This window comes from Falco naumanni, chromosome 9 (genome assembly GCF_017639655.2).
Source record: "Falco naumanni isolate bFalNau1 chromosome 9, bFalNau1.pat, whole genome shotgun sequence".
Lineage (NCBI taxonomy): Eukaryota > Metazoa > Chordata > Aves > Falconiformes > Falconidae > Falco > Falco naumanni.
Window position 1 is genome coordinate 48,514,206 of NC_054062.1, and position 22,398 is coordinate 48,536,603.

The window sequence follows — 22,398 nt, forward strand, 5'->3', positions numbered from 1 at the left end:
GCGAGACCACGCCGGGGGCGTGGCCCGCCGCTCAGCGGCGCGGCGCGCGCAGCAGGGCGGAGCCGGGCCGCGGCGGGCGCCAACATGGCGGCGGCGGGCGGCTGGTTGAGGAGCTGCGCGAAGGTGAAGCTGGGGCGCCTGAGCACGGGAGAGGGGTGGGCCCCCCCTCTCCTCACCGGGGTGCCGGCCTCCTCCGACGCTTCCGTGGGTGCCTGAGGGAGGGGCGAGAGGGGGATGTGCCGTGCGCGGCGGGCCCGCGCCTGGCCTCTCCCTGCCCCTCGCCGTAGGCTGCTGAGGGGGACGCGCTGGCCCGGTACGCGGCTCTCCGGTGCCACCGGTGGGGAGGGGCTGCTGCGGCCGGCCGGGGGCGGCTCCCGGCGGGAGCCGAGCGCGGGGGCTCGGAGCTGGCGGGGCGCAGGCGGCCGGTTCAGGTGCAGCTCTGCAGGGGCCTGAGGGTGGGTTTGCAGGCGCTCGGCTCCTTTGCCTTGCCGGTCCTTTGCATGGAGGGGTGCTGTCAGGTAACGCCTTGCTAAGAAAAGCTCTTGCTAGTCTTGTGAAGCGGCTTGTAGTTGGAGCAGCTGACACGCCTGTGAGGAGACAGCACGGCTCCAGCAGCTGTGGTGCTTTCATGTCTGCTTTACTTACCTAAGCAAGCTTGTGGCACCACAGGGATAATCAAAAGGCGAAGGAAACAAGCAGGATACCAGGGTTCGTGCCATGTATGAGCTTCTACTGTGTAGACTGAGAAAACAAACTGCCTGGGACCTTCTCATGGCAGCTTGTGTGTGTGTGGTGACAGCAAATAAAGAAAATCAACCCCATAAATGAGAGCAAGCAAGCTTCCTGTGATGAAGCTTCTCAGCTTAGAAACAGGAGCTGGCTGGAAACCAGCTAGGACAGATACAGAGGTGGAAGTTATCAAGGAAGGCAGAGTGAGCTTTGGAAAATATATTGCTTTGGGCTTTATCTTAATGCTGCTGCCAGGTCTACCAGCATTTAAAGTCTTGTTTCAGATTGTATAAAACAAACAAGGAAGCTGAAATAACTGATCTTTAAAGAGCTGAGGTAGAGGTAAGAATTGAGATAAGCAGAAAAATCAATGTTATCAGCAACCCAGAAACCAATTTTCAAATACTTGTGTTTAGTAGGGTAAGTAGTATGAATCTTGTAGCAGTGGACATCTTTACCTTACCTACAGAAAATAAGGGAAGGGAAGCAGTATCAAAAGATTTGAGTAATACACATACTTTAAAAAGCTATCTGTAAGTTAGTAATATGTATGACTTCTAAGAATAAAAATGTAAACAATAATGTAGTGAGTTGATTTTTTTAAAATGGAGGTGTTGAAATAAAACATAATTTCTACACCATGCTATTAGTCTGGCATACCTGTGGGTTGCTGCTGTGTCCGTGGGTGTTGCCAGTACAGCTCTCATCCCTTGGGACCATCCTGCTGGTTGTAAGACTTTTCAAGGTAACCTTGTGATAAATACTGCTTTTGTTCTGTAGTACTATCTGGGGTAGGTATCAAACATTTATCAGACCGTGTGTGCATATGTACACTGAGGGCTGCCTTTGTTTCTCTTGCTGCGGTAGGATGCCTTTCCCTGCTGCTCTCAAGTGAGTTGATTTCAGTGGAAGAGCCTCCAAGTGAAAGCTGTGGGGAGAGGGGAAGGCCTGGGGTGGTTTCTACTAAGGGATGGTTCCCGTGAGTGGTAACTTTCTCAAAACCTTTGGCATGTTGCCAAGAACAGGCCTGCTGTAGTGGCTGTAACCTGTAACAAACACTAAGCTGTTTATTGTGTTTCAAAGCTTCTACTTGCTAGCCAGGCATTTGGCAGGTCACCTCTGCCGATAGAGCCCCATGCACTTGTGTTTGACCTTGCTGGGCTGCTTTTAATCAAGTTTGTCTGGCTTCCCGTTTTCATGAAAGCATCTGAGAAAAATCAGTGTATTTTTTGTGGTCTACAAGATCTGTCCTTCTTGCTTTGCGTGGAGCAGAGTGCTCTGCATGAGTTTCGTGATATGTTCACCTGTGGGGTTGATAATTCTACACCCAAGCATCAGGTGCCATCAAACAAAAGTGGAGGTAATCCCAGAGTAATACTAGTTGTTTTAGCAGTACTGGCTTACTGCCTACTGACTGTACCTACCTGCAGATTTTCAAAAAGTTTTGTATTCCTAAGAAGGCACTGTGCATTTTTTCCTGATGGCTCTTGGTCAGTACTAGTAAAATATTCTCTGATTCATCTTCGGTTAAGCTACCATAAAAGAAAAATGCTTTTTTCTTTGTACTTGGAAATAAAGTAGTGGAAGAAACAGGAAATATGTGTGATTTTTAATCCTATAACTACTCAGGAAGCATACCATGTTAAATATATGTGTGTGTGCATACTTAGGTTTTTCCTTATCGGACCTTGCTAAGGATATAGACTTACACAGGTGGATGTTTGCGCACCTGGGTGTTGAGTGACCCTACCATAGTTGGATGTTCTGCAAATAATCTATTCCTGACTTGACAGCTTCCAGAACATGGTTGCCTTGGTTTTTATCTCTAATAGAGTAGCTCGCTCTGTTTTTCTGTGAAGCCTATGGTCATGCCAGTAACTTTGTCTTCATTTGAAAGTGTTGCAGCTATTGCTGGTCATCCAATCTTTGTATTCATGAATCAGCCCCACTAGTCAGTGTTTGGTTTATGTGACCAGGGGTGTCGAATGTGAATGAACATTGAATGTTCACAGCAATATTTTTTTTCTGTATTACCACTTCTTACTGTGTTTTTTTTGTTGTCATGCATGACTGGTTGTGCTAAAGTTGGAGTTTTCCTTCCCATAATAGACTTACGCATCTTGTCTCTAAGACAAAAAAGAGTCCGTAGATCTGTTTTACATCAGTTCTTCAGCCAGGCAGATGACAAGTGTTGAAAGCCAACATGAAAGAGAGTGAATTATTAGAAGGATCAAAGGAATTTTTACTTCCTGACCCTGAAGTTTCTGCCATTTTTTGAGGAATGCTGCTATCACAGTGTGCATTGCAAAATTGTCCTGCGTTCTGTGAGCCAAATAGCAGTCTGGTTACAGCACAGTCGGTCTCCTCGCTTTGGGGTTAAGAATGCATGTTGGCAAAAATGGATGTTGGCAGGCATATGCTCATATATACATTATTTTTATGGCACAGCTGTGTGTCTGCTGGAGATTTCTGTCAGCAGTTGTCTTGGTGAGACATTAATATCTCCACAATTTAGACTAACATAGCAAAAGTGACAGAAATCTGCAGCAAAGATCTGATCTGTAGATGTTAGCCACAGAGTAAGCTGGGTTTAGGGAGCCATGAGAGCAAAGCCATTTTCTGTCTTGTCTCTTTGGAGATCAGTCAGTTGAACTTGCTTCTTTTTTGAATACTGCTTTTCAGGAATACATTTTGCAGCAGTTGAGCTACTGTGTTAGCCTGTTGCTTTTTAAGCCAGATCATATTTATTATGCTAACTTTTTTTTAAATCCTAAGAAATTAGTGTGTCATTGGAAAGTGTATTAACTTTCAAACCAAACGTTCCTTTCTGAAGCCTGCTGTTACCTACTTCATTAAGTCTTTGAACACAAAGTAGTTCATAGGTCTCCAAGGTACAAAACTAATTACCTGTCACATTATCTATGTCTACCATCCTGACAATCAACTATATGTAGTTTGCTGCCAAAAGCCACTGTCCTGTTCATTTTTGTGACTTTTGCCACATGAGCTTAACACCATTCCCCCTATAGTAAAACACTCTAATACCTCTGCTCTCTTGGTTGGATAACCAGTGCTTCTTGATCTCATTTGAAATTGTTGTATATCATGGATAAATGGGAAGGGGTTAATTTTAGTTCCTTCCTGTACTTTTTAAATAAGTCAGCCAAATAAAACACATTAGGTATTAGTTACATGGTATTATTAACATACTAACTATAGGATTTAAACTTAACTGTGTAGAAATTAACTATACAGAGGCATGCAAATACCAGGGCTTCGTCTATCAAATGTCTGCTCCTTCTGAAAATCATTAAGTAGTGGAGTTTGAACACAAAAATCCACAGTGCTGTTAGAAGTTCTGCCCTTTCACAACATTACCAATAATCCAGATAAAGTGCTGTCAGATAGCTTTAGAAACAAGAGTTGCTGGTCTCTAGAAAGCCAGGTAGAAACCTTAAGTTAAAGTTGACAGGTCTTCTATGAAAAACATCTGTATGTCTATTTCACATTTACTCTTGTATTTGTTAATTAAGGTATTCTGTCAAAATAGATGCTTACTACATGAGCATTGCAATGGACTTGCAAAATCATCTATAAAAATAAACACTATCAGCAGGATTTATTTGGTGTAAATGCCAAAACTGACTAAAATTAATGTTTGAATACTTTGTAGAGAGCATTGTGTTAGCGAACTTCAGAAAGAAAATTGCGTGGGGTTAAAAGTGTAATTAAAGGTTATTATGTTTTAGGACACTGCGGGAGGGGTGGGGGATGTAAATCTTCTCAAAACCTTTCAAACTAGAAATTGAATGTAAGTTACATCTCCTGATCGTTTACTGAATAAAAACACTAGGTAAAATTTTGTACTGCTGTCTGTATACAAATACAAATTCTATTAACTGTTTGCATGTTCTGTATTTATTGTCAGCCGCTGAAAAGAAATATGCCAGCGTACTTGGCTCCTTGGAGGGCTTATCCACATGTCTTTAGATCCTCCAAATCGGAACTGATGCCAAATCTAGCCAGTGATGGAGTTGTCTGTGCTCCGCTTCAGACATTCACCGAAGAGGAAACAATGCTGAAAAATATGGGTACCTATTTTCTGTGTAGTTAAAATTCAGAAATACTTAACTAGAAGGGAAAGTTTAGCTTAGAAGTTTCTTTATTTAATTCTAGTTAAATGTTGAGATTATTTTGTGGGATTGTGCTTAATTTTAAAACTGCTTTAATTCACAAGAGAAAAATGTAATGTTGTTTTTTCATGTTACCATAGCACAGTTCCACGTACCACAGTGCAGTGTACTCTGCATAAATAAATATTAACTGTTTAAAACTGTTGCTGTCACAGAAGTTGCCTGGCATTGACTCGTGCCCTTTCTGAAGTGTTTAGTTCAGCTCCAGTTAACTGCTCCAGCTGGTTGTGAGAGATTTCAAGTATACCCAGAATGGTGACAGATGTGGTGTGTCTGCAATGCAGCCAGGCCTGCGCAAAGAAGACAGTGTTTCAGAAGGGATCCTCAGAGCAAAGGTGAAAGAGTGAGGACCTGCACATCTGGGAGAGAGCTTACAAAAGGCCCTGATTAAACAAAGCAGTCTCAGGATTTTGTTCACTCAAAATAACATGCATTAAAGCCTGAGACCGTCTTACCAAAATGCAGGTTTAATTTACAGAAATACAATACAGCTAACCAAATAAGGCGTGTATTTGAAATAATTTGGATAATTTTTTTGGTCAACCAATGTTACGTAAGTGTTGCTGAGATGCTTTCAAAGTTTCTGAATTTATAGGAAGTATTTGCTTTGATGTAGAGAGTTACAGCTAAGTTCAGAATGTAATTATAATTGAGCCTTGTGGCAGGTAGGTCATCTTGTTTCACTTGGGCAACTTTCTTTTTACTAACTTGTCTGGGAGAGTCAGGGAATACATAGATAACCTGTCAAAAGTACCACATTACTGTTATATTGATCTTCAAAGAAAGTGTTACAATACTTACATGCTTTCTTTCTTGTCCTCTTTACAGTGGCAAAATTTGCTCAGGAGCAAGTTGCACCTCTGGTGCAAAAAATGGATGAGAATTCAAAAATGGAAGACTCTGTAATACGAGGATTGTTTGAACAAGGGGTCTGCACACTTTTACTTATTTTTTTATTTAGAAAGTGATACAATTTTGTTAGTCTCTAGCTGTGCACTTTTCAGATTTTTAGATTAAAAGATTGAGAGATACAGTTCATGTGAACTAGTGAATCATTAAAAATTTCTGATTTATCAACAGCAAGGTAACTTTCTCTTCTTTTGCACTGCATTATCACTCTCCATCTTTTACTGTAATACTGCTTCCATCGCTCCTTCTTACATACCACATTCTTCATCTTACCTTTGAGTTCCTTGACTCCCCCTCGCCTCACTATTTGGATTTTTTTAACTGGATAAGCATAATTGCATAGAATGTTAGAACCACCATGACTCAGATAAGTGTTGCTGGAAAAAGGTATCGGGGGTCCTGTGTCCTTGGTGGGCAGTCTCACGAGGACTTGTGTTGCAGCTACTGTGGTGTTCATTCCTGGATTCGATTTTAGCCTTTCCTGCTATCAAACCTAAAGCTTCTCTGTGTTTAGAATGTCATTTTATATAATGTCAACAGCAAATAATAGACTTCTGTTGAGATTGCAGTTGTTCTGGAAAATTTAATTACGTTAGGGTGATGATTGGCGCGTATAATGAATGTTGGTTATTTCTTGCGTTAATGTGCATGTTGTCTGCCAAGGTGACAGCCAAGCCATTGACCATTCCCCACCGCATCTCCTGGAGGAGCTGGCTGCTCCTGGCGGGGGCAGGTGTCCCCCTCACTGGGTACAAGCCTGGTGGGTGGCCAGGCCCAGAGCGTGGTGGTGACAGGAGTCACCCCCCGCCGGCGGCCGTCACACGTGGTGCTCCCCCGGGCTGGGCGCTGGGGCCGGCTCTGTTTAATCTCCTGATCGATGACCCGGGTGAGGGGATCGAGTGCCCCCTCAGTCAGGTTCCGGCCCACACGCAGCCGGGGGGAGCGCTGACCTGCTGGGGGGCAGGGGGCTGCAGAGGGACCTGGGCAGGTCGGGCCGAGGGGCCGAGGCCGCCGGTGTGAGGGTCACCCCGGGTCCGTGCCGGGCCCTGCCCGTGGGGCACAGCCGCCCCCGGCAGCCGCGGGCTGGGGCAGGGGCTGGGAGCTGCCCAGCGGGAAAGGGGCTGGGGGGCTGGGCAGCAGCGGCTGGGCATGAACCCCCCGTGTGCCCGGGGGGCCGAGAAGGCCAGCAGCACCCTGGCTGGTAGCCGAAGCAGCGTGGCCAGCAGGGCCAGGGCAGCGCCCGTCCCCCTGCGCTGGGCACTGGCCAGGCCGCCCCTCGAAGCCGGGCTCAGCTCTGGGCCCCTCACTCCCAGACAGACCCTGAGGGGCCGCAGCGTGTCCAGAGCCGGGCAGGGGGCTGGGGAGGGGGCTGGGGCACAGGGCTGGTGGGCAGCGGCTGGGGGGGCTCAGCCTGCAGAAAAGGGGGCTCGGGGGGCCCTGATCGCTCTCAGCTCCCTGGCAGGGGCTGTGGGCAGGGGGGGTCGGTCTCTGCTCCCGGGGAACCAGCCACAGGACAAGAGGGAACGGCCTCGAGTTGCGCCAGGGGAGGGTTGGGTTGGGTGCCAGGGAAAGTTCTTCTTCACCAAAAGGGTGGGCAAGCCCTGGCACAGGCTGCCCAGGGAGCTGGTGGGGTCACCAGCCCTGGAGGTGCCTAAAAGGTGTGTAGGTGTGGCAGTTAGGGACACGGGTTAGCGGTGGGCTGGGCAGTGCTGTTTAACAGTTGGACTTGATGATCTTAAACCTTATGATCTCCAACCTAAATGATTCTACAATTCTGTGAAGAATTGTCATTTTTTTCAGGGTATTGAAAGAAAACAGGTCTGGGAAAGGATCTGGAAATACTTATATTCTGTGGTTTTTATTTTAATCTCTTAAGTGTCAGCTTGGACTAACAAGTTGTTGACAGGAACTAACAGGTCTATATATTTGCATCTTTTACATTTCAGCTGATGAGTATTGAGCTTGGGGAAGAATATGGAGGAACTGGAGCTTCTTTATTTTCAGTCATATTGGTGGTGGAAGAATTGGCCAAAGTTGATCCAGCTGTAGCTCTTCTATGTGAACTCCAAAATACACTAACAAATAAGTTGTTTACCACATACGGAACAGAAGAACAAAAGAGAACTTACTTGCCCAGAGTGGCTAAAGATACAGTGAGTGAAAGTCTTACTTTACTAAACTAAAATGTAGTTTTTACTACCAAAGTAACGTTACTGGGGTGTGTTTTTTTGTGACTAAATGTGTGACTACAGCATTGGAAAGTATCTTTACATGTGAACTTTGAAACACTGGTTAGAGCTGAGATCTGTGGTGATACAGATGCGTCCTGTCATCAGTAGCTGAGAGGTAAAAGTGGAAAGGCATTTATTAGCTTCATTAAAATTTAATTTACTGTGGAACAGAACTTTAAAGCAGTTGACTTTGAGAGACATGTAATTACATAGTTCTATTCTTAATCTCCTTATCTGAAACTTAGCTACTTGGATGCAATATGTTAAACTGTGTGAGTGCTTGTTTATAACTATTTTCATTGCAGAATTTGTTATATGTTGTGCCTATGTGTTCAGTAAAAATTAATTTTTCCCTTCAATTGACAGATAGGCAGTTTCTGTCTTTCGGAGGCTGGGTCTGGCAGTGATGCTTTTTCTTTGAAGACTCGCGCTGAAAAGAAAGGAGACTACTATATTATCAACGGCTCAAAGATGTGGATTAGCTTAGCAGAACACGCAGGAGTTTTCTTTGTGATGGCAAATACAGATCCATCCTTAGTAAGTTGCTAAAGAATAGTTGCATTTCAGTGACAGCTGATGATACATGAAACTATGGATTTTGTATTAATAATCTGATGTTAAAGGTTAATATTCTTTGCAGCTTTTCCTAGCTGACAGCAAACCTTCAAAAATATTTCCCAAGAAAAATTGAGAACTTGCTGAGCGATTGAATAAATTTCTCCCACCAGGGAAAATAAAAATGTCAGAATGATAATTGCTTAGGTGAAGAGCACAGCATGCATTGGTATTATTCTGAGTAGCGCAAGAACACGCAAGTCTAAGCCTTTCCAACCCTTCTGGCTTAATGGACAAGTTGGTGTTAAAATGCAAAGTAGAGCCTGGGCATGCACTGAAAAACCTAACAAGTATACTGTAGGAAAGTGTGTTCAGGTAAAAAAATACATAGCTGAATATCCTTTTTTCAAGTTTTGCCACCAATTTGGACGTAGATTGATAAAAGTCAGCTGCAGACTTTAAAATGTACTGTACCAGTATGGTAGAGTAATAATCAAATACAAAACTACATTGTTTAAAAAAATGTACTTATTTCTTAAACATCTTCCAGTATCTCCTTCTTAAAAAATTAACTTGAAGGTACTTATTTTAAAAATTGAATTTTCATGTTTTGACTAAATAAGAAAAGGGAGGCTTCTGCAATTGGATTGAGCAGTTGAACATCATGTCACTTTCTTAATTTTTATTAATTTCTTCACAAGCTGGTGGGTGATTTTGAGAGTACTATATACATTGAAAATATATTCAGTAAGCTGGTTTCTATATTTGTTAACTGCTGTACATAGCCATATAATCTGGAGTTGTTTCTGGTTTAATGTAACATTTTAAAAATACTTAATTTATTGTCTGCTTAAAGTTAGAAGTTTGCTTTTAAATATTCAAGAAGATTAAAAGTCAGTGTTGCTCAAAGATTAAATAACAGTTGGCATCAGTATAAATAAGAAAACAGACCAGTGTAGAACTGTGTACTGAAATGGACCCTTTGCACCAGTGGCTCCCATTTATTGAGGTGGGCTGTCATTAAGGTGAGGTTGACACAGCAGCCTGCTCTTTCATAAGAGGCAACTCTTCCAGAAGAGCCACAGGACTCTTTCTACCTCTCAGTGTCACTCTCTTAGTGAGAGGAGGTGCTGTGGATGTTAGGGACAGAAAGAGATGGAAACATGGCCAGGAACATCTCACATTTCTGTCTCATGGACCTTGTAGTATGTTGCTTAAGAGACACTGCTGTGGTTCTGGCTGGGGGAAACGCTGAGGGAGCAAGAATGACTGATGGAGAGAGAACTGGGAATAGGAATTACACAAAGGAAAAAGTGACAGCTATCAGGAATCACTATTTTGTTCTTCAAGAATCTAGTTTAAGGTATCAAACGTGAAGATCGTAAGCCTGTATGTAAGAGAAGCCAATATTTAGATTAGCTGTACAATCTATGTGTCGTCACATGCATTAGTGTCCTGTCCAGATTGTTATCTGAATACCAAATCAGCTCTGGGCTTTTTGATAACTTTTTGATAATGTCATAATGATTTCAGACTACTTTATTGGTTATATTTCCACTACCTCTAAAGTGAGGAAATACATACCAACATTCTGCAACCTGGAATCACAAGGAGAATGTGTGCACCAATTCTGGGTGTTAAATTAGGTCTGTTACAATGCTTACAATTGTGCAGCTCTTCCAATATTCACGCATAGTTCCCAGAGACGCCAGTCTCATCAGCCAGGGCTCTTACTTTGGACACCTTTAAAAGGAAGAGTATATATGCAGGCTTACATGAGAAGAGTAGCAGAAAATATTAGGCTTAAGTGAAGTCTTGCATCCTATAGAATCATCTGACAGATGGGTTTAGAGCCATTATTCGTTTGACCACTGTAGTCTGAAGATACCCAATGTCTTCTTGCAGTCTGTTGTTTGGCTGTTGACACATGTTCCAACAGCAAGCAGTAACTTCACAGCAATAACCTGCTTTCCCAGTGATTTCCAGTATAGAGAGGCACCACAGTCCTGTTTCATGTACGTAATACCAGCCCTCTTGTCTTACCAAGAGAACTTCTAAGGTTTTTCTGATTATGTTTTCCACACAGAATATTTTAATAGAAAGGTATCGCTGGCCTCTGTTAAACCAAATAGCAGGGATATCGGGAACAGGTGGCGGTGCCAGTGTTTTATTTCATAATATAGTATTAAGCAAGTGTAAAATTTCAATATTGGAATGAGAAATTTAGACCACCATTTGGTGTTGTTAGTATAAAAAACAGTCCTTGAATATTTTGTAATTCATCCTAGGGATACAGGGGAATTACATGCTTCATAGTAGATCGCAACACAGAGGGCCTACATGTAGGGAAGAAGGAGGACAAGCTTGGAATCAGAGCATCTTCTACCTGCCCAGTGACATTTGAAAATGTTAAGGTATTGTAAGTTGTTTGGCTATTGAAGCATAATTTGTGTACAGTATTGATTTTTTGACCTATTTTAACTTTTTCCTCCCTGTTCTTTCACGGATGTCTTGAGAGGGGTTGGATTGCTTAAATTTTGATACGTTTTTTTCTCAGTCATCAGTTTGTAATGACATGTATCAGGAAATGTTCTAATCAGATATTCTAGGAATCAAATGTCTGGCTTATATTTTATACCTTTATGAGGCATAAGATTATATCATAAAGTTTATGAGGAACATTAAATAAAACACATACACTGTTTCACCTGTGAACCCTACTAGCAGTTGCAAACCAGAATAGAACAGGAATAATTGAGTTGTTTCATTCTTTAGGTTCCTGAGACCAATATCCTGGGACAGGTTGGACAAGGCTATAAGTATGCAATTGGAATGCTAAATACTGGCAGGATAGGTATTGCTGCACAGGTGGGTGATTTTGTTTAATACTGAATATAACCAGTACGTCACTTTGAATTTGGATTGAAATTTACAGAATATTTAAAGTTAGTAAGAATAAACTTTAGAAAATACTTTATTAAAAACTGAATTACCACTAGATGTCACTATTCCTGTAGCTAAGTTACAGCAAAATACTAAACCAACTGTAAATGGTACAATTCTCCTTTGGTGACATAAGCAGTAGATTTAGAAAATATTAAATAGCAATTAGTTTGTCTTTGGTAGTTAACTTATTGCTGATGAAATATATCAACAATTTTATCTTCCATTATGCAACTTTATTTTACAAAGAAAACTAGCTTTGGAAAATATAACACACTGAAATGTATAATACTAATGCTTCCAATTGTGATTGTATGGGATTGCCAAATGTGACCTTATATTAACTGATGTTTTCCCAACAACTTATTTTTAAAAGTCAACTTACTTTTAAAATAAATGTGATATTTTTATAGCAGAAGTGTCCTAGTTTGTTGTTGCGTTTGAAAATTGAACCTTATGGCATCTTGGGGGAAAATATTTACTGGCCTTGGAGTTATTTCAAAATGTTGTATTTTGTTGTAAACTCAATTTGCATCTCAGATTGCTGTTGATTTCAGTGGAAATCAGGGTCAGCCCTAAAATAAAATTACTTATGACAAGTTTTTATATTTTTAATTTACTTTTGAAAGTAATCTTTTCTTTGATTCTACTTTGTTGTGGGTGTAGTTGTGCTGTATATGATGTAATATGTCTGTACTACCAGTCTCCCTTTCCTTTTGCCCTAGTTTGCAGGCAGACCAGAAGTAATTGTCATCATGAAAAACACTATGCTGATAAATGGATTGGCTTTTGTATCATTACTCAAGATTATCTGTGACTAAACTTTGTCGGCATTTAAAAAACTGGGCCTGTGGGCCCCATTGTTCCCAGAGATATGGATAAAGTAGAGGCACTGGCAGTACAACATATGGTCTGGATTTTATTCTTAATTACTCCAAGTTATGCTTATAACCTGAAGTTAATATCAGGTAGTTGTTATATCGTATTTACTACTTTGTTGGCATCTCCAGATTAAGAGAAATGTACTTGAATGGACAAGAACAGCAGTTCTAAAGCCCTGTAATACTGAATTTAGTTTTAAAAGATAATGAACATTTCATAAAATGGAATTGTGGCTGTGAAAACAGTCTCAGATAGTTTTAGTGCAAGGTAGCTGCGTATATTGTTCTGGGTGCTGTAGTTGATATATGTGGTTCATCTATATGAGTTTATATAAGAAGGCAACAAATCTGGTAATACAGCTGATTAGCAGCAGACTGCATTATTTTCTAATGTTGTTTATGTATTGTGTGTTTTTTTTCTAAAACCTTAAATGATGAAGGAGTAGATATCTGAACCCAGTCAGAATCATGTTTTTGTCTTCCTGGGGCCCTTGGCTTTCAGCTTAATATGCAGATCAATCAAAAAATACCTATACACTCTTGTACATCGTTGCAAGTAGTGTGACTAAGCCACTTGATGTGGCCGCTGACCGCCACATTGTATAATCCCTTCCTGACTTACGAGATTCCAATTTTACCATATACTGCTGCCTTGCTTCTTGATAGTTCTTCACACCATTCATTTCCCCCCCCCTTGTTTTTTTCTTTTACTTATCTGATGCTTTCCCTAATCTAATTTCCTATCTTTGTTTTTTGTAGGAAAGAAATTAGGTAGAAACAACGCATTCAGATGGATGGTAGTTATATAATGAAACCAACTGATCTTATTTCCTAATAGCTATATATACCAAGGTATATGAAAGGCAAGGTCCTTACTTTGCTATCTTGTTTGGAATGCAATACACTCCTCAAAATTTAGTAGTTAAAAAAATGTAAAATTAACTTACTTTCCAGATTTCATAATGTTTCTTTAGGCTAACAAATCAGACACTAGGATAGATGCGAGTTACTTCTTTATAAATGTTCGTGTGTAGTTTTCCCGTATGTTATCCTCCAAGATAAAAATTATGTTTTGCTGTCTTCACTGCTGAGTGAAGAGAGTGTGTGAAAAAGCAGTGGTCTTCTAAACTTGTTCTGCAGAGTTGCTTTTTCTAGAAAATTCTGGAAGAAATGTTCTCTCTCCTCCCACTACACTAGTTTTCTAACTTCTGAAATAAATTGCTAATTCTGACAGTCCAGTGTCTTCTATAAAATGAAAAATTATTTTGATTATGGAAATAGCTTTGAATAATCATACAAATTATTTTTCCTTTAACAGTGTAATGTAGATCTGTAGATCTGTAGCTTACAGTAATTTTCTTATGTAATTAAGAATTTTCCAAGAAACACTTAATATTCATGCAACCACTGTTGGCCCTTAAGTTTTGTTCAAAAATTAGTGATGGTGTTTTCACAAATATTTGTCTGTAGTAATAAAGTTTCTTTCAGGAATGGAGTAGGCTTATTCCTCAACGTCTTCTGTTTTGTTTTGTCATAACTCACCTCGGTACATCTAATAACTGTCAAATTCTGGCTTTTGAGATTCTATATAGAACCTTTATTATATTTTAGCTTTGTGTAAGTTTTGGCAATCCCTAGGTAAGAAAACTTAACTCTCCTCCTGATAACAAGCTTTTTACAAAGGGTGAACTGCCTAATCAGAAGATCAACTGTTATGGTCTCCATTAAGTGCATTCAATTAACTAATTTTTAGTTACATATTTCTTATTTCTTACAGATGTTAGGACTGGCACAGGGATGTTTTGACCATACAGTTCCCTATACAAAGGAGAGAGTCCAGTTCGGGAAAAGCGTATTCGATTTCCAGGTACTTGTTAATGTACACATAGGAAATTTCCTCCATGAAAGTAGCAGTTATGACTGTAGATGAAGTCAGTAAAACAAATAATCTGATTTGCATAATTTGTATGCACCTTGTGCCATGTCTCTCCTCCTCAATATCTGAGAATTTTTCAGAAGCATTTCGGATGAGCATTCATCTGCCACATCAAATACATGAGTTCAGCGCTATATGCCTTTGCAAGTACCATATAAATAATTGAAAACTTCAAAACATTACTGACATAACTCCTTTTGCTTGATAGCATATTGACAGCCTTTGAAAATAATGCACATGGAACTCCTTTCTTTTCTGATTTTGATATCACTGTGTTGAATGTATTCCAGTTTTTATACCCTTTCTTGAGGCATAGGGGAAGGCCTTTTTCTGGAGACACTAGAAATTATAAGAAGATGAGGAAAACTGATTGAATTATTGGATTTCCTGTGCTATACAAAGACATTTCGTTTTCAGGATAATATCTGTATCTTAAACCAAAAAAGACTCTTTGTTGCAAAAATGATGTATAGTTTAATAAGGAAGATACATAATTGTAATTACTATAGTAATTTTCTTGTTAAAAGAAACCTACATCTTGGCTGAAGAGAAGGAACATTAGTACTACTCGTAATTTATACAAATTTTAGGACGCACCCACAGATATCTAGGAAGTGATTGGAACTGCATCTTTTGAATGGGAAATGGAATTTCTAATTGCCAAATCATTTTGTTATTTCAACCTGCATCATTTTTTGCAAATTTTAGGAAGCAGAGTTAATGTTCAAGTAGGATGAATGATTTTGTTGTGGTTTAGGAGCAAGTTAGACTACTAAATGTTCATTTTTCAGTCATCATAATGTTTGGGTCTCCTTAAATAAACCCATTCTTCTGTAATATCTACCATTTAGGTGTAAGCTCCATCACCTTTTTCCTTCCCCTTGAATCCGTTCATCTCTCATGTCCGTACTTCCATACTGCTCCTAACTCTTGTCTCATAGCTATGGGACCTGGGAAGAAATAGTTGTCACCTTGCTAGTTGTCCACTTTAGGAGGTACTTGTTTTCAAGTCTTTCTCTGTTGAGCTCATCAGGGACCTAGACTTGTTAATGTATGAATGTTCTCAGTAGACAGCTGCAAAATAAAAATACAGCTTTGACCTAGCCTTGTCCCTGCAGTGCTGAGGAGAATGTTAAGATCTGGCTGAAATTTTCCTTGATATTCGTGGGTGCCAATAAGTAACCCTTCTGTCCAGCCAGTCAGGCAAGAAGCTCCCCTGTACTCCTGAATCCAAGAAGAGGGAAGGAGAAGATGAGAGTGCAGTTCCTAAAAGGACTTTGGGGGCCCAGAAGTTTTCCCAGCTTCAGTGTCAATAGACGCAGAGAAATGTGGAATTACTAGTCCATCTGGATTTTTGTATTTTTACTTTAGAGTGTAGGTATGTTGCTTGGTGAAGAGTATGGTTCTTGCTAGAAATGCCAGTAGAGTACGAGATACTGGTTCTGGGTGACTTGTGGTGTACTCGTTACAGGGGATGCAACATCAGATAGCTCAGGTGGCCACGCAGCTGGAGGCAGCAAGGTTGCTGACCTACAACGCAGCCCGTCTTGCTGAAACAGGAAGGCCATTCATAAAGGAGGCGAGCATGGCCAAGTACTACGCTGCTGAGGTAACTTGCAGTTCCTTTATTCAGTGGATTTATTTCACTGCTGTGTAGAAGGTTCTTCTGTTACTGAACATATTACTTTTAATTCATATTTTGATGTGAAATATGTGGATGTACTTTTATCTTGCTTCTCAGTCTATGTATGGAACGTAAAGTAGGCTACCAAAGAATAAACTGCTCATGTCCTTAAATAAAATTTTGAAAAACAAGCAACAACGTTCAAGGAGAAAGCGAATTAATATTTTCACTCATCTCGAGAGATTTCATTTTCTCAGAATTCTGTTTTTGTGGCTACAGAAATGGCATGGTGAGACTTCATTTGTGACTCTTTCAACTCTGCTGGTCACAACTGTGACTCTTAAAAAGTTTCAAAACTGGATTGCTTCTGCCCCTTTGTAATTGCTCTCTTGTATACCGCTGCTAGTCTTTTTCAAAGGGCAGCATATGAACTATTGCAGTATTTAGTGGATTCTTGATGTTCTCTGATTTAGAAAAATGTCCTTTTTATTCTAAAATGGCTTGCATAAGATGAATACAAGATTACCAGTCGTCTTCTTCCCACTTGTCCTAGTTTACTGCTTTAATTGCTGTTTTGGTTTTCCTTTAAATAGCTACAAAGAATAAAATTTACTACCGTCTGCAGGAAGTGGAGTCCTGAAATTGTAACTCTGAAACTATTTTCATAGGTTGCAACACTGACAACTAGTAAATGCATTGAATGGATGGGTGGTGTTGGATTCACAAAAAATTATCCGATAGAAAAGTATTATCGTGACTGCAAGATAGGTGAGTGACAGTTTCTAAACAAGTATTTCTTATAGCATTAGTGGTATTAAAGTTTGAGGATGAATGAGTGGCTATTTTTATTTAAGATATTTTTTCCCTGAGACTTACCAACACTGATTCAAAGGCTCGGATGTAAAAAGGTTAAACTTGAGATATAAACATCTGTATGTAAGGCTAACTAAAATGTTTACTTAAATACCATTAAAATACAGATACAGACATTGTGTCCCATTCTATTAACAAGATTCCAGCTCAAAAAAACTGAAAATCCCCTCTTTGGCATTAAGATCTGAATCTATGTTGAGTTTTATTCTCAAGACTTGGTTGTTTCCTAGTATAATCCTTGGACCTTACAGTCTGACATCTCTAACAATATTATCCTTTCTTTGACTTCTATTGCTGATAGCATTTGTAAATACTTAGGGTTTGTTGGTTATTTAGGAATTGCTTTTCAGGAAAACATCATTATATTGTACCAGCAGAAGTCTATTTTAACTGTTGCAGATTGTTAAATCTGCAAATTTTTGTATTATAATATTATCTATGTTATTGTAATTCTGTTTCTAGAACTTGCTTAGTAAAGCTTCACTTCATAATTTGTAAGCATTTTAACTGAACTGTTAAAACAATATCGTGGTCTCTTATGTACTCACTGTGGTTTTATTCTGACTTATTTTCTTCTGATTTCAGGTACAATATATGAAGGAACTTCAAATATCCAGTTGAGCACCATTGCAAAAAGCTTAGCACAGGAGTACTGAAACCATAAGGAATTATTGACTGTTAATGGAAATTATTTTCCTGAACATTCATTGTTAATTACACATTTATTTGTTGTTAATGCTTTTATAATTACATCATAAATAAGAATATATCATCACAGATGAAATCATAAGCAAAACTATGAATTCCCCATTTCAGGACAGTGTGTGTGTAATTCATGCAAAATCATGAATTCCACCTTCAAATTCAAATTTTGGGTTTCTGCCTTAGAGACTTCTAAGCTAACACATTGGCTGAAATTGTTTTGTTGCCTTAGGTTATACATGCAGCGTATCTCCACGTTGAGATTTCAAAATGAAAACAAAAGAAGCAAAATCCTTGCCCTACCTGGTGTGAATGGCGTTAGGCCACCTGAGAGAAAGGACTCAGTGTGCAGCAGAACTGTTGTATGGCACAAAGCTTCTGTTTGTTCGTGATGCCCTCTATTAGCATGGGGTACAGAAGAGGTATGTGGAAAGAGAAGTGATGGTTTCTTCTCTTCCAGGTGGAGTAATGTCTGTAGAGCTGCTGTAATTGGAGTAATTTTTATAGCAGCCCTTAGTGTGTTCTTAAGTATATCTTGGTAATTAAGCCCTTCCAGCCCCAATTTGTAGTACTGAAAGCTGGATAATATCTACCTTCCTTTCCAGCCTTCTCAGCTTTTAACGGTTTTAATCTACAAGGCTATTTATAGTTCTCCTTTCATAAAAGGTTGAGTTGAAATCTTTGTGAAATGGGGTTAAAAAAGCTCTAGTAGTTCTGCAAAAAGACAGAGATGTAAGCTAGATAATAGAAATGCTGTGACACTACCTCACAGTGGCCTTTCCGTGTTCAGTGCATTTTACAAATTTTAATCCTTCAGAGCCTTCCTGGGAGTTAGGGAGGGCCTGTTAATTTGCAGAATAGAAAACTCACTCACGGAAGTTAGTGGTTCTCTAGCAAAGTTTTTCTCCCGGGGGAGGGGAGGTTGAGAAGTATTTGCATTTTTACCCTTCTGTTTACTTTAAAATTACACATTTTGTTTATGGCAGAAACCTCTTCAGTACTGGAGAACTAATTAACTAAGAATCAAGAGATGGAAGGCTTAATATGTGAAAAATCATTATAATTGCTGTAATTGGCAATTTGTTTCAAGTGTTTTTGGGAGGGACAGATTGGTTTGCTGGTTTTGACTGACTTAAAAGAATCACGTTTTTAAAGCTTGCTAGTGACTGATGATTCACTTAGAGTGGAGCTTAGAACGTTACAGGCTGAGGCTCCCAAAGGATTTTCTAGCAAAACTAGGGTAAGTGACACTTAACAAATATGATTGTTAAGGCAGACTGCGGTGCCTTATACAAAGAAACAAGCAAAGAGGAAAAGCACTATTAGAAAGTTTTCTCCTTTCAAAGGGAGGTAACTACTTTAGTGAATTAATCCCCCTACGTATATGCTTTGCCTGTTGACAGGTAAAGAATTAATGTGATAATTCTCCTTATGCCAATAAAAAAAAACCCTCCCGTACCAGTTTAACAGCTCTGAGATTTTTCAAAAATTCAAGAGTAGGAGGGTAGCCTAGATAATTTCTGAAGTTTGCTTTAGTAGTATTATTGTTGTTATCATTATCATTATTAATGCATTTCAAGTTGGTTGAGGCTTTCTTTCAGCTGAAGTGGCTAGGGAGATGGTTAGACTAGAATTAAGACTACAGACACTGCAGCAGTTAACTACAGCTATTCTGCTCAATGCAGTCTATCTGCAAGTCTAAAATAGTCATAACCGTACTACAAAATGGTTGAGTTAGCATTGATTAACGTGATGAGTTGGGCTAATGTCAGGCTTAGCTGCTGCAGTTTAGCCTGCTTTGCTAACATGAGTGTTAGCAGAGATCAGGTTTTGATTCATACGTTTTAATAGGTCTCCTAGTTGGAGATGCTATCTTAGCTTGTCTACTGCAGTTTTACGTGAGGCTAGGAAGTGTGTGGCAATACTTAAATGACTTAATATAGAGCTAAAAGCAAACCCTTTATGGAGGAAAGTGCAGAGCTTTCAAACGACTGTTAAGGGCTGGATATCCAGGATTATGTAAAAGAACTGTCTCTGTGTAGAATTGTGTCGGGTATCCATTTGAAAACCTAATCAGGAAAAAATCAAAATAGTGTTATTTCCTACGGTCTGAACTTGGAGGCCTAGCCCAGAAAACAACCTGAATAGCCTTATCAGCTACTCAACAGTTCTCAGAAAAGCAAGGTCAAGCCTTTAATTAATGTTACAGCTGTAAATATTTCACATCTCTCAGTTCTATATGCTATATTCTGTATGCAATAACTTTTGAAAGAAATTTGTGTATTGTAATTGGATTTTGTCCACAGAATTCTGTGGAGTAATATGTGCACAAATTAATTACAACCACTGAGTTTCTTTCATCATTGTTTTAAAAGGGCAACGTGCCACTGTGGAGAGCATTAGCTATTCTGATCGCTGATTTTGGGAAGAGTTATTTCATCTCCTTAAGCCAGATTCCATTGCTGCACTAAACGCAGATGTTGGTTTAGTGATGAGATGCGCTGTGCTGTTGTCCAGGAGCTGTTAAGAGCTGCCTGCACTCCCCACCTCCTGTTGAGTTTGGGACAGGCATTTATGGATTGTCATAAATTGCGTTTCTACATTTGGCATCGTGGGCACAGGGCTGTTGATGGTGGCTGGCTGTAGCAGTAGGTGCAGGGCTGCAGAGCTGGCGTGGGGAGTGCCGGGAGGCTTTCTGTGCTGGTGATGGGACTTAAAGCTGCTTTATACTCAATATGTGTTTATATTACTGAGTTTCCCCTTTATACACCCTTAGTCAGCCCAGTCAGTCTAGTCTGTCGTCCTGCAACAGCATCTTCAGTATCAAATGTTGCATCTGGGCTTCCCCGTTGGAAGAAAAGACCTGTATTGAGAATGTATTGAAAAGTGCCTGAATTTTATATTTGACTTGATACAATGCTCATCTCGTATATCGGGTGATGACTCTCTAATGTGTCATCTAAATTTTTTCCCAGATCTTGCAGTTTTTGTGCTGGGAGAGAATGACTGTATCGTTTGTCAGGTTTCTTTAGTTTTATTCTGTTTGTGATAAAGGTCTGAGGCAGATTTCCATGGAAAGGTTTAATCACTACTTGGGAAATACTCAAATACAACATTTTATATGACGTTTTCTATGCTGTTGTTCTTTCTTCCATATTTTCTTTTCCCCATATAAAGATTGTGTTATAAAAGGCTTATGTGAAATACGAAGTAATTGTTCATTGGGAGCCTTTTGCTATGTAAAGAATTTCCTAATTAACATGTTATTGCATTTCCATTTGGAAATCTTTTGGTAAGAGACACATTTCAAGTTCTTCCTACCAAGCTAAGCTTGATTTGAAACACAGTTACTTTGAAAGCAGCTGTCTGACTTTACTGAGCTTGCTTACTGGATACACAAAAGCTGAATAAATGTTCTTCCTCAACCCCAGAATGTATTCAGTGTACCAATGTGATAGATCTTCTCCAGAGAGAATTACGTGAAAGTGGTTAACAGCTACCACAAATACTTCATAAATATTTACCTGTTACGCTGTCACTGTGCAAACTGTTGGTGGAGGCACAAATCAAGTGAGAGCTGACGGGCAGATGAATATATATTGTACAATTCCCAAAGAATTTTCACACAATTTGTCATTTTATGGTGTACTGAAAGGCAGTTGTTGCCGCGCATTTTGCCAGGAGTTGTCTTCTCTGAAGTGCAACTCCTTGGTCTAGGTCCAGGTGAGGGGACGTGGCCAGAAGTCTTACTCTTCTGGATCTGCCTGTCTAGAGTTACGTAGCGTGGTTGATTGTATGCACAGGTGAGAGGAAGCAAGAGTTCTTTCCAAGCCCACGCCAGAGACAGTGAGACCTCAATGTATAGTGAATCCGGAGTGCCAGGCTAACAAATAGGATTTACAATCATTATTTTGGTTAAATATGCCAGTTGTGAGATCGGTTGCTATAATTAACAAAATCCAGCTTAGCAGCATTGAGGGAATTTCTCATTATCTGATATTAGAGACATTATTAAGCTGCTTTGAAATCTTGGCATTTATTATCCTCTAAAAACATTTGGTTTATGTGCAATAACTAATACATTGGGTAACTAGAACCAACCAGTGTTTCCTAATAGCTTGTTTCATAGATCAGAGCATTCAAATGTTGATTTGTGTTGGTATATTAACGTTCAAAAGAACATGCAATGTACAGTGTAACATTTCTTCTGATAAAATATTTTCAAATATAAATCAAAAATATGTACAGTCTCAATAGGCAGTAATAGCATTTTTATATATTCTTCTGTCTTTTGAGATCATTTGGATTTATGTCTTTCTGAAGCTACTCTTTCTTTGTTTGTCTTAGTAGCTGTAGAGCTACTAATACTGGAGGACTATACAGATAAAATATCTCAAGGTGACTTCACTAAGGATCCTAAGGAAAACGCACTCCCCACCTGACAGAAAACGATCTCTTAATAGCCAAGTAGCCAGCACTTTCAGAACTGAGTTCCTCTCATATACACAATGAGGACTTCTGAACATGCAGAAAAATATGTTCATCAAACATTTTGCGGGGTTCTCTGGAAAAAGGAAAGCTATTACAAACTGTAACCACTCCTCCCACCACCCCAAACCAAATAGCACCAGGAAAGCCTAAAATACAGCAATAGACCCCTAACTTCCACATTGCTAGTTTGTGCATTTGAGGGTCACTTAACCAGTAAATGAGCATATGTGGACTGAAATTAAATTCTTCTCTCTAATCAGCCACACCTGGAGGTCTTACAGTCCGCTTGAAGTGTTGCACAAACCTTTGTCTCAATTTGTGATGGTTTTAG

General features: G+C 39.8%; 1 protein-coding gene across 3 annotated transcripts; it reads left to right on the plus strand.

Annotated features, from left to right (window-relative positions):
• Positions 1-59: 59 nt before the first annotated feature.
• On the plus strand, positions 60-20,701 carry ACADSB (acyl-CoA dehydrogenase short/branched chain). 3 transcript variants are annotated; one of them, XM_040606046.1, is made up of 11 exons: positions 60-123; positions 4,658-4,820; positions 5,751-5,851; positions 7,778-7,984; positions 8,429-8,599; positions 10,906-11,031; positions 11,393-11,485; positions 14,219-14,308; positions 15,849-15,986; positions 16,670-16,769; positions 17,460-20,701. In XM_040606046.1, exons 1-11 carry the CDS (start codon positions 85-87, stop codon positions 17,528-17,530), a joined length of 1,299 nt encoding a protein of 432 aa, XP_040461980.1. In that variant the 5' UTR covers positions 60-84; the 3' UTR covers positions 17,531-20,701. The 3 variants fall into 3 exon arrangements, with proteins under 3 accessions (XP_040461980.1, XP_040461981.1, XP_040461982.1); XM_040606047.1 differs by having other exon boundaries at positions 62-123; positions 4,661-4,820; XM_040606048.1 differs by lacking the exon at positions 60-123 and adding an exon at positions 294-313.
• Positions 20,702-22,398: the final 1,697 nt, after the last annotated feature.